The sequence below is a fragment of the Lithobates pipiens genome, unplaced genomic scaffold (genome assembly GCF_037356315.1).
Source record: "Lithobates pipiens isolate NorthernLeopardFrog02 unplaced genomic scaffold, aLitPip1_a1.2 Scaffold_22, whole genome shotgun sequence".
Taxonomy (NCBI): Eukaryota; Metazoa; Chordata; class Amphibia; order Anura; family Ranidae; genus Lithobates; species Lithobates pipiens.
The window spans coordinates 45,586,067-45,598,266 of NW_027507784.1; the positions used below are offsets into that span (position 1 = coordinate 45,586,067).

Genomic DNA, 12,200 nt, shown 5'->3' on the forward strand with positions numbered 1-12,200 from the left:
ACATATTGCTGACTGGTAACTGTAAGGGGTCTAATATCTGCAATGACAGTATTTAGTATATGAATTTCTTTATTTCACATGCCTTCATTTATATTTTCTTACACACTCCTGTCAAAGAAAACCAATCGGCAAATAAAACCAGAGGAAACCCTACTGAACATTCGGAGGAACTGCCTCTACAAATCCAAGAAAATAGAGGTATAGTGGCTTAATCAATATAATGTCTCTTCAAATTCTAACACACTAGTGTAGCACCGTCCTAGGTAGGTTCTAGAAGAGAGTATCGTTTTTGGGCCTCTCTGCTTAACAGGAAGATTGCCAGGTAAATTTAGATGCTCTCTGCCTATCAGGAAGCAGGGATCCATTGATGGGGTCTGCTCATGGTGCTCAGATACTGCTCATGTTGTCTGAATGTTTTACACTGGTCCAATAGGATGGGGCATAATGGACAGTGGGAGGAAACCTGACAAGTGAGAGCATAGGCATAGTCACAGCCCTGGCTATTGGCAGAGGAAAGTGCCTCAATGCATGCAGGGTGACTGTATATATGCCAAGGGTACATGTGCTCAAGGTCTTCGGCTGGAGAGTGGGGTCCCGGAGGGGGGGGGGGGCGGCTGCCCCTCGTCTGTACAGGCTGCCATGTGGCCTCAGGTGGTCAACCTGAGGGCCTGAATCTGAGTAAAGCTGCAACTCAGATGTCCTGCAGAGCTGACTGGAAATGAGACACACTGGGACGGTCCTGATTCTGCTTACTGCGAGTACAGACCTATGTCATGGGGCCTGTCCTGTGGCTGATTAGGGTGGTAATTAAACTCACTTGGTGACTTATCTGAATTAAATTAGCCTCAGAACCTGTGTGATTCATATGTGTTCAGGTTTAAAGGGATGAGGTGGCAAACCTACCTATGAGGGCCACCCAAGGTCACCTAGTAGAGTCAGTGGATGGGTGTCAGCCAAAGGGGATGCTAGTGAATGTTCTGAAGATAAAATAGTCTCAACAAGTCTGCTGCCACAGCAAGCAAAAGACGTATGTCTCCCATACCAGTGCAGTATGGTATAGCAGAGAGTCTGCTACCACATTCATCCTGGTGAGGCCAAGTGAGAGTTGGCCTCATCTGTAAATGGTTCCAGTTAGAGCATTCCACTATTCCCTTCTCCCATCCAAGTTCCAACAATAAATATCAAAAAAAGAAAAAAAAAACACTGGATTGATTATTGGATAATGAGCGGATGAGAGTAAGATTGGTCGTGTGAAAACACCTAGTAACTGGCTGCAAGGTAATCAGAGGAAGGCCCAGGGAAGTTCACACACAGCAATCCCTATGGGGGCAGTGCTACACAAGTTACATGGAAAAGCCCAATAGTTGTTGACAGCAGGGTGACAACGTTGTTGCTGATTTTGAAGCAATAGCTTAGTGTTTGTGAATTTTATATATTAATAATGATAAAATTCAAGTGATTTTATGTATTTTTTTATTTTGTACACACGGTTCAATTGCCGTACGACCGACCGTAAATTTTTGTCAAAGGCGCATGTGCAGGATTTTGTTTAGCATACTAACTACTAAATTGTCGTTTGATAAACACGAACGTAGTGATGTACTTCGAGAGTATAAAGAGGAAGTTCATTTTTCATTTTTTTACTGACCCTTTGGGCCCCTTCTGCTAATTTCGTGTTAGTAGAAGTTCGGTGAGCGTTGATTCCGATCATGCGCATTTGTACTTTCAACTTTTGTGGGACGATCACTGTACTGCCCATCCGAAAATCAGACGTTGAGCTGTCGTTCGCCAAAAATTTACTAGTCTACTCATCCAGCTTTTGTCTGACGAAAAAGTGAAAATTTGTGTCGAAAGCATCGTACTAACGATCCGAAAATAGACAGACAGCTCATTCCCATCTGATTTTCATATGGTGTATACGGGCAAAGCTAAATGTTACACAACAAAATCCTAATCAACAAGAATTCAACTACAGGTGAGTCTATTCATTAAACAGGTGTCCAGCAGACAGATAAACCGGCGTTACTTTCACACTGAAAGCCGGTTCACACAGGCGCGACACGACTTCCAGGACGACTTTGTGAGGCAACTTGGAGAAAACTTGAACACGACTTAGACACGACCTGGGGCGACTTACAACACGACTTTAAGTTGCCCCAGGCCAGGCGACTTTTGCCGTGGCCAATCAGAGAATGAGCTCTGAAGGGGGAACTTCACGCCAAATATATGAAAAAAAATTGGCGTGGGTTCCCCCTCCGAGAGCATACCAGGCCCTTAGGTCTGGCATGGATTCCAAGGGGAACCCCCTACGCCGAAAAAACGGCTCGTCCCCACCCCCTTTCCTGGCCGGCCGTGTAGCGTGCTCGGATAAGGGTCTGATATGGATCTGGGGGAGACCCCCACGCCATTTTTTCAGCGTAGGGGGTTCCCCTTGGAATCGATACCAGACCTAAGGGCCTGGTATGCTCTCGGAGGGGGAACCCACGCCAAATTTTTTTCATAAATTTGGCATGGAGTTCCCCCTTCAGAGCTAATAATTTTGTCAAAGTCACCTCCGTATAGACGGAGATCCGACTTGGAGGCGACTTCCATTGAAATCAATGGGTACCAGTCGCCTACAAGTCGGATTGAAGTAGTACAGGAACCTCTTCTGAAGTCGGAGCGACTTCAGTAGCGTGCTTTAAGATGGCTCTCATTCACTTACATTGATTTTTAAATGTTGTCCGACCTGAGGTGACTAGGGGCGACCTGAAGTCGGATTTGAGTCGGCCCTGTGTGAACCGGCTCTAAGGCGCTTTACAGGCACTGTAGCGCCCCGTTATTGGCACAGCTAAAACGACTGTAAAGCGCCACTAAAACTAGCGCCAATATACCGCTGTTGACCCCACCACTTCAGTGTGAAAGTGCCCTTAACAAAGACAGCTCCTTTCCATTTCATGCTGTCAGCAATGACACCACATGGAAGACAAATGTCACAAGGTCTGAGGAAGAAAAAAATATTTATTTACTCAAGAAAGGTGAAGGCTACAAGAAGATCAGCAAAGCTTTACTTATTAGTCAGAATACTTAATTTAACAAAGATACAGTACATTTACTGTAGCAGGTCAGCTCATACAAGCACAATCATGTACCTGTCATCGCGGCTTTCTTCTGGGTCCGCTCATGCATGCGACTGTGCTGTCATTTGCTGTAACACAAGCCAATCAGCAGGTCACAGCCAATGATTTATGGCTGGGACCCGCTAATCGCCTCAGCGAATGACAGAAGAGAGCTCTGTGTTGGTAAACAACACAGGGATCTCTACAGACAGCAGCAATGTCCCGCTTCTATTTCTCCCTGCAGAGCAGGCAGTAAAAACCAGCACATTGCTAAGTAAAACAGCACACAGTACGCACACTAAATATAGTAACGCCTCGTACACATGATCGGACTTTCCGACAATGATACCATGGAATTTTGTTTAAAGGGCGTTGGCTCAAACTTGTCTTGCATTACGCATGGCCATACAAATGTTGGCCAACAATTACGAACGTAGTGACATACTATGTGGTTTTTCAGCTCTTTAGCGCCACCCTTTGGGCTCCCTCTGCTAATTTCATGTTAGTAGAAGTTTGGTGAGTGTTGAGTTGCGCTTTTCTTTTCGTGTTTTTTCATTTCGTGCTTTTCAGTTAGTTTCTGAATGGCCGTTCGTCAACCAGACATGTTGTGGAATCGGAGGAGATAACGTGTTATTTATTATTGGCCTTGAAGTTATTGCTTTTGACATTATTTTTTTGGTTTAATAATGATTTGATTTGGTATATTTTCTATATTTTTGGATGCATACAATGCACTTTTTGGTTAAGTTCTATTGACAGATAGCATGTCTATTTTTTTTTTTTAATGCACAAAAAAAAAAAAAGCATAATAATATTATTTTTGATATCATAGAAAAAAAAAACCTTAGTTAGACTTACCGTTGACGGTATTTCTACAAGCCTTTCAGGACAGCACCTTGGATAGAGCGCAGCTCCACCTCTTCACAGGAAACACTGCGTGACAACGCCCCTTTTAAAAGCAGCTGCTTCCACCATGCCGTCAGTTGTTACCGAGAAATCCTCCGACATGCTGGAAACTATAAGCAGACAGTTATCAAGCCCTATAATTATACATTATACATAATAACTTAGGGAGGGAAGTAGGCTGCTGTCCTGAAAGGCTTGTAGAAATACCGCCACCGGTAAGTCGAACTAAGGTTTTCTCCCTTCGCCTTTCAGGACAGCACCTTGAAGAGGATAACCGAGAAACTTACTTCAGGGTGGGACTACTGCCTGTAAAACCTTCCTATCAAAGGATTGGTCTGAGGCTGAAAGCAGATCCAAGCGGTAGTGCCTTATAAAGGTTGAAAAACTGGACCATGTGGCAGTCTTGCAAATTTGCTCAGGAGATGCCACGGCCCTTTCTACCGATGATGTCGCTACTGCTCGAGTCAGAATCTCTTCTGTAGGTTCCAGACCCAAAGAGGTATATGCCTCTTTAATGGCTTTTTTTAACCATCTTCTGAGGGTGCTTTTGGAAGCTTTACATCCCTTGTGAGTACCTTCCATTAAAACGAAGAGTGAAGATGATTTTCTAAAGTACTTTGTTATCTCCAAATATTTAATAGACATGTGCAGAGTAAAAAATTTCGTTTCGGAATTTCGTTTTCGTCCGAAAACTTAATTTATTTAGTTACTCCCCAAATTCGTTTTTATTTATTTCGTTTTTCGTTCAAAAATTGCATTCGTCCGAAAATCCACATGAATTACGGTCGAATCTGTCTTTGAAGGCTTATGGTGTCTGTCGAATGTATAAAGAAGATTCGACGGAGCTAGTATATAGCATACTTTAGAACCCTATTAAAGTCTATGGGACTCCAACATTCAAAATCTAAAGTGCTAATTTTAAAGACTAATTTGCAAATTACTGTCCTAAAAAGTGTTTGGGGACCCGGGTCCTGCCCCAGGGAACATGGATCAATGCAAAAAAAAGTTTTAAAAACGGCCGTTTTTTCAGGAGCAGTGATTTTAATAATGATTAAAGTGAAACAATAAAAGTGTAATATTGCTTTAAATTTGGTAGGGGGGGGGGGGGGGGGGGGTTGTCTATAGTATGCCTGTGAAGGGGCTCATGTTTCTGGTGCTTAGAACTGTCCCTGCACAAAGTGTCATTTATGCAGGAAAAAAAGTCCTTTAACCACTTGCCGACCGCCGCACGACGATGTACGTCGACAGAATGGCACGGGCAGGCATATGGGCGTACATGTACGTCCCTGCCTTCCCGCGGGTGGGGGGCCCGATCGGGCCCCCCCCGGTGCCAGTGGCGGTCGGTTTTCGTTCAGAAGCGATCCGGGATGAGGGGGCGGCCATTCATTCATGGCCACCCCCTCTCGATCGCTCCTGACGAATGGAAGTGAGGCGTGACCTCACTTCCTCTCCTGTAATGTAAACACAGGAGAGGAAGTGATGTAATCTCTCCTCCGTGTCGGTATTTTTCGTTCCGGCACCGAGGAGAGAGGATCGGTGAGTTGCACCAACACGACACTTCACAGTAGAACATGCCAGGCACACTCACACCCCCCCTTCACCCCCCGATCACCCCCCCAATCACCCCTGCCCCCCCAGTCACAGTGACACCAATAGCATTTTTTTTTTTTGCATTGGTGTCATTTGTGACTGTAATAACTGTTAGGGCAGTTAGGGTTAGCCCCCTTTAGCTCTAGGGTACTCCCCTAACCCCCCCAATAAAGGTTTAACCCCGTGATTACCCCCCGTCGCCAGTGTCACTAAGGCTGGGTTCACATTGCAGCGGTTTATGAGAACGGATGTGATTCGCACCGCACTGCAGTGCAAATCACATCTGATCTCTGTGCAATTCGAGTTCAGCCATACAGATAGTATGGCTGAATTCGCGCCGCACCCGCCGCAAACTCGCACGGGACCCTTTTTTTGGTCCGCAGCAGAATCTGATCGCATGGGTGTTCACACCATGCGATCTGAGTTTGCAGATCGCACTGCGATATGCGAACTGATCTGGGGGTGTCATTAACATTTCACTGACACTCCCAGCAGTTCGCATAGGGCAGTGTGAACTGCCGCCGGGAGGCATGTGATGCGGGAACCCGCCGCGGATTCGTGGCGTTCCCGCATCGCTCCAGTGTGAACCCAGCCTAATAAGCGATCGTTTTTCTGATCGCTGTATTAGTGTCACAGGTGACGCTAGTTTGGCAGGTAGGTATTTAGGTTCGCCGCAGCTTTTTATAGCGCCAGGGACCCCCATATACTACCGCATAAAGCCCCCTGATTGCCCCCTAGTTAACCCTTTCACCAGTGATCACCATATAACTGTTACAGGTGACGCTGGTTGGTTAGTTATTTTTTTATAGTTTCAGGGCACCCGCCATTTATTACCTAGTCTCACTAGTGTACCCCTAAATTTAGGGGTGTCTACTTTCCAAAATGGGGTAATTTGGGGGGGTTTGTGCCATCTTGGCATTTTATGGCCTTCAAAACTGTAACGCCCTTAGAAAGCCTGAAGGCGGTGCTTGGTTTTCGGGGCCCCGTACGCGGCTAGGCTCCCAAAAAGTCCCACATATGTGGTATCCCCGTACTCAGGAGAAGCAGCAGAATTTATTTTGGGGTGTCATTTTACATATGCCCATGGCATGCGTGAGCAATATATCATTTAGTGACAACTTTGTGAAAAAATAAAATAAAAATAAAAAGTTTGTAATATTCCCGCAACTTGTGGCAAAATATAAAATATTCCATGGACTCAACATGCCTCTCAGCAAATAGCTTGGGGTGTCTACTTTCTAAAATGGGGTCATTTGTGGGGGTTTTGTGCCATCTTGGCATTTTATGGCCTTCAAAACTGTAATAGGTAGTGAGGAGTGAAGTCAAATATTTACGCCCTTAGAAAACCTGAAGGCGGTTCTTGGCTTTCTGGGGCCCCGTACGCGGCTAGGCTCCCAAAAAATCCCACACATGTGGTATCCCCGTACTCAGGAGAAGCAGCAGAATTTATTTTGGGGTGTCATTTCACATATGCCCATAGCATGTGTGAGCAATATATAATTTAGTGACAACTTTGTGAAAAAAAATAAAAATAAAAAAAGTTTGTAATTTTCCCGCAATTTGTGGCAAAATATAAAATATTCCATGGACTCAACATGCCTCTCAGCAAATAGCTTGGGGTGTCTACTTTCTAAAATGGGGTTATTTGTGGGGGTTTTGTGCCATCTTGGAATTTTATGGCCTTCAAAACTGTAATAGGTAGTGAGAAGTGAAATCAAAAATTTACGCCCTTAGAAAGCCTGAAGGCGGTGCTTGGTTTCGGGGCCCCGTACGCGGCTAGGCTCCCAAAAAGTCCCACATATGTGGTATCCCCATACTCAGGAGAAGCAGCAGAATTTATTTTGGGGTGTCATTTCACATATGCCCATAGCATGTGTGAGCAATATATCATTTAGTGACAACTTTGTGTAAAAAAAAAAAAATATATTTTTTGTCATTATTCAATCGCTTAAGGCAAAAAAATAAAATATTCAATGGGCTCAACATGCCTCTTATCAATTTCCTTAGGGGGTCTACTTTCCAAAATGGGGTCATTTAGGGGGGTTTTGTACTGCCCTGCCATTTTAGCACCTCAAGAAATGAGATAGGCAGTCGTAAACTAAAAGCTGCGTAAATTCCAGAAAACGTACCTTAGTTTGTAGATGTGACAACTTTTGCGCAAACCAATAAATATACAGTTATTGACTTTTTTTTTTTACCAAAGACATGTGGCTGAATACATTTTGGCCTAAATGTATGACTAAAATTGAGTTTATTGGATTTTTCTAATAACAAAAAGTAGAAAATATCATTTTTTTTCAAAATTTGCAGTCTTTTTACGTTTATATCGCAAAAAATAAAAATCGCAGAGGCAATCAAATACCATCAAAAGAAAGATCTATTTGTGGGAAGAAAAGGATGCAAATTTTGTTTGGGTACAACATTGCATGACCGCGCAATTACCAGTTAAAGCAGCGCAGTGCCAAATTGTAAAAAGACAAAATGGTCCGGTCTGAAAGTGGTTAAAATCACTCGCAGCTATTATGAATTGTCGGCTCCCGTAATACAGAGAACACTCATTAAAAGTCATTGATAAAAAATAAATAAATAAATAAATAAAAAAAGCGTGGGGGTCCCCCAAATTCAATTAACAGGCCATTCAGGTCTGGTATGGATATTAAGGGGAACCCTGCCTCAAATTTAAGAAAAAAATTGACGTGGGGTTCCCCCTAAATATCCATAACCAGACCCTTCAGGTCTGGTTATGGATATTAAGGGGAACCCCGCGTCAAATTTAAAAAAAAATTGACGTGGGGTCCCCCTAAAAATCCATACCAGACCCTTTATCCGAGCACGCAACCTGGCAGGCCGCAGGAAAAGAGGGGGGGGGCGAGAGAGCGCCCCCCCTCCCTCCTGAACCATACCAGGCCACATGCCCTCAACATTGGGAGGATGCTTTGGGGGTCTGTGACCCCTCAAAGCACCTTGTCCCCATGTTGATGAGGACAAGGGCCTCATCCCCACAACCGTGGCCGGTGGTTGTGGAGGTCTGCGGGCGGGGGGCTTATCAGAATCTGGAAGCCCCCTTTAACAAGGGGACCCCCAGATCCCGGCCCCCCCTGTTTGAAATGGTAAGGGGGTACAAAAGTACCCCTACCATTTCACAAAGAAAGTGTAAAAAATTGTTAAATAAGACAAACACACTTTTGAAAAATATCTTTATTAAAAATAAAAAAAATAAAAAAAAAAGATTCCAGCGGTTGTAATCCACTCTTGCTATCCAGCGACGGACGGTCATCTCTCGAGCGATGTCTCATCTCATCCAGCGCAGCGAATACATCCTTCTTCTGTCTCGGCAGAGGAGACACTGCAAGGATTCCGGCGGCCTGACGTTTCTTATATACGGAGGGCGGGGCCACCCGTCACCTGACCCCGCCCCCCTCTGACGCAAGGGGAAACCCGGGGTTCCCTGTGACGTATGGGTGACCCCGCCCCCCTCTGATGTAACGGAAACCTGCCTGTGTTACATCAGAGGGGTGAGGGGTCACCCATACGTCACAGGGAACCCTGGGTTTCCCCTTGCGTCAGAGGGGGGCGGGGTCAGGTGACGGGTGGCCCCGCCCTCCGTATATAAGAAACGTCAGGCCGCCGGAATCCCTGCAGTGTCTCCTCTGCGGAGACAGAAGAAGGATGTATTCGCTGCGCTGGATGAGATGAGACATCGCTGGAGAGATGACCGTCCGTCGCTGGATAGCAAGAGTGGATTACCACCGCTGGAATCTTTTTTTTTTATTTTTTTTTTTTTTAATAAAGATATTTTTCAAAAGTGTGTTTGTCTTATTTAACAATTTTTTATACTTTCTTTGTGAAATGGTAGGGGTACTTTTGTACCCCCTTACCATTTCAAACAGGGGGGGGGGTGGGATCTGGGGGTCCCATTGTTAAAGGGGGCTTCCAGATTCTGATAAGCCCCCCGCCCGCAGACCTCCACAACCACCGGCCACGGTTGTGGGGATGAGGCCCTTGTCCTCATCAACATGGGGACAAGGGGCTTTGAGGGGTCACAGACCCCCAAAGCATCCTCCCAATGTTGAGGGCATGTGGCCTGGTACGGTTCAGGAGGGAGGGGGGGCGCTCTCTCGTCCCCCCTCTTTTCCTGCGGCCTGCCAGGTTGCGTGCTCGGATAAAGGGTCTGGTATGGATTTTTAGGGGGACCCCCACATCAATTTTTTTTAAAAATTTGATGTGGGGTTCCCCTTAATATCCATACCAGACCTGAAGGGTCTGGTTATGGATATTTAGAGGGAACCCCACGTCAAATTTTTTCTTAAATTTCAGGCAGGGTTCCCCTTAATATCCATACCAGACCTGAAGGGCCTGTTAATTGAATTTGGGGGACCCCCACGCTTTTTTATTTATTTTTTTTTTAATTTTTTTTATCAATGACTTTCAATGAGTGTTCTCTGTATTACGGGAGCCGACAATTCATAATAGCTGCAAGTGATTTTAAAGGACTTTTTTTCCTGCATAAATGACACTTTGTGCAGGGACAGTTCTAAGCACCAGAAACATGAGCCCCTTCACAGGCATACTATAGACAACCCCCCCCCCCCTACGAAATGTAAAGGAATATTACACTTTTATTGTTTCACTTTAATCATTATTAAAATCACTGCTCCCGAAAAAACGGCCGTTTTTAAAACTTTTTTTTGCATTGATCCATGTCCCCTGGGGCAGGACCCGGGTCCCCAAACACTTTTTAGGACAGTAACTTGCAGAATCTTTTCTCTCTGTCAAATCTTTTTTCTCTGTCGAATATTTTCTCTATATAATCTTGGACTAATAGAGGTAAGGTTAGGCACATTCGACCACAGGTTCTATAGACAGATTGTTATTGTCAGAGTCATGTCGAATCTCCTATTCTATATCGAACTGTTGTAACAATGAAAACGAAAATAAAGCATTAATAGCTGAAATTCGGACGAAAATGCATTCGGACGAAAACGAATGCACATGTCTAATATTTAAGAAGACACCTCCTGACATCAAGAGTATGGAAGGCTTCTTCCCCTGGCCCAAGGGTAAAGGGCAAAATGCAGGGAGAATGATCTCCTGTGTACGATGAAAGACTGAAGCCCCTTTCGTCAGGAAGGCTGGATCTGTCCTTAAGACTACCCTATCCGGTAGACATCTCATAAAGGGTTCTTTAATTGATAGTGCTTGTAACTCACTGGTTCTACGGGCAGAAGTTACTGCTACTAACAAAACAGTTTTGAATGTCAAAAACTTTAACGATGATCCTTCTATAGGTTCAAACGAAGTCTTCGTCAGTCCCTGAAGAACTAAAGTTGAATCCCATTTGGGAAAGCTAACAATAGGTCTAGGTTTTACTTTAGCCATAGCCCTAAAAAATCTGATTATTAAAGGTTCCCCTGACAGGGTTCTTTAAAAAAAAAAAACTGATAAAGCCGCTACCTGCATCTTGAGCGTACTTGCTGCTAACCCCTTCTCCAATCCTTCTTGAAGAAATTCCAAAACTGAAATTGTACTAAGCAAATTAAAGTTTTTTTTTTCTGGAACAGCAGGTATTATACACCTTTCAGACTTTGAAATAAATGTCTCTTGTCACTTTCTTCCTACTTGCAAGAAGGGTAGTAATACGTTTCTCTGATAATCCCTTCCATTTTAAGATTTGTTCTTCAGAAACCAGGCTGTTAGATTGAGATAAGATGGATCTGGATGGAGGATCTGGCCCTGACTTAGCAGATCTGTTCAGATTGGCAACTTCCAAGGAGGTTTCACCGAGAGGTTCATCAAGGTGGAAAACCAGGGTATTTTTAGCCAATAAGGAGCTATTAAGATTAGTTCCGTGGATTCCAGCCTGAATTTGGCTAATAAACCTGGAATCAGCTGAAACGGGGGAAAAGCGTAAGACAGCTGGAAGTACCACTTGTGGGCCAACGCATTTATTCTGAGAGACTGATCCTGCCTCTGAAGGGAGAAGAAGTCTGGTACTTTTGCATTTTCTTTCTTTCTTTTTTCTTTTTTCACAATAAAGTTTATTGATGAAAATAAGCAATAACATAAAATTGCATTTTCATATTTTGCAAAGAGGTCCACCTGAGGGAAACCCCAGCTCCTGGAGATCATCTCAAATAATTCCTGATTTAGAGACCACTCAGCTTCCCTTATTTCTCTCATGCTGAGGAGATCTGCCAAGGTGTTTTCCGTACCCTTCAAATGGACTGCAGATAGAGAGGCCAACTTGTTCTCTGCCCATCTCAGGATTTGATAAGCTAGCTCCATCAAATTTCTGTTTTAATTTAATACTAATAAATTAATATAATACTGCTGTCATATTGTCCAACAATATTTGTATGTGCTGTTTCACTAGAACTTCCTGGAAGGAGAGAAGGCTTAGGTGAATAGCCTTCAACTCTTCTCCAATTGGACCAAACCCCCTGAACCATTTGATCTTCTAGGTAGGCTCCCTACCCCCATGCGCTGGCATCTGTGGTCAGTCTTCTGGTTATCGGGAAGGACCAGAGAAGCCCTTTTGAGATGTTTCTTTGGTTTCTCCACCACCAGAGCGATCTTTTTGCTCTTGCCCCTATGAAGAACTTCTTC

The 12,200-nt window shown here is 44.3% G+C and overlaps 1 protein-coding gene across 2 annotated transcripts in view; it reads left to right on the forward strand.

Annotated features, from left to right (window-relative positions):
• Positions 1-12,200, forward strand: part of LOC143923720 (uncharacterized) — a 104,782-nt gene that overhangs the window by 66,427 nt on the left and 26,155 nt on the right. The window contains exon 8 of one of the 2 annotated variants that reach the window (XM_077447531.1): positions 118-198. The exons of the other annotated variant lie outside the window; for it this stretch is intronic. Within the exon in view, the coding sequence (XP_077303657.1) occupies positions 118-198 (81 nt within the window). The remainder of the gene's footprint in view (positions 1-117; positions 199-12,200) is intronic. 2 annotated transcript variants of the gene reach the window in all.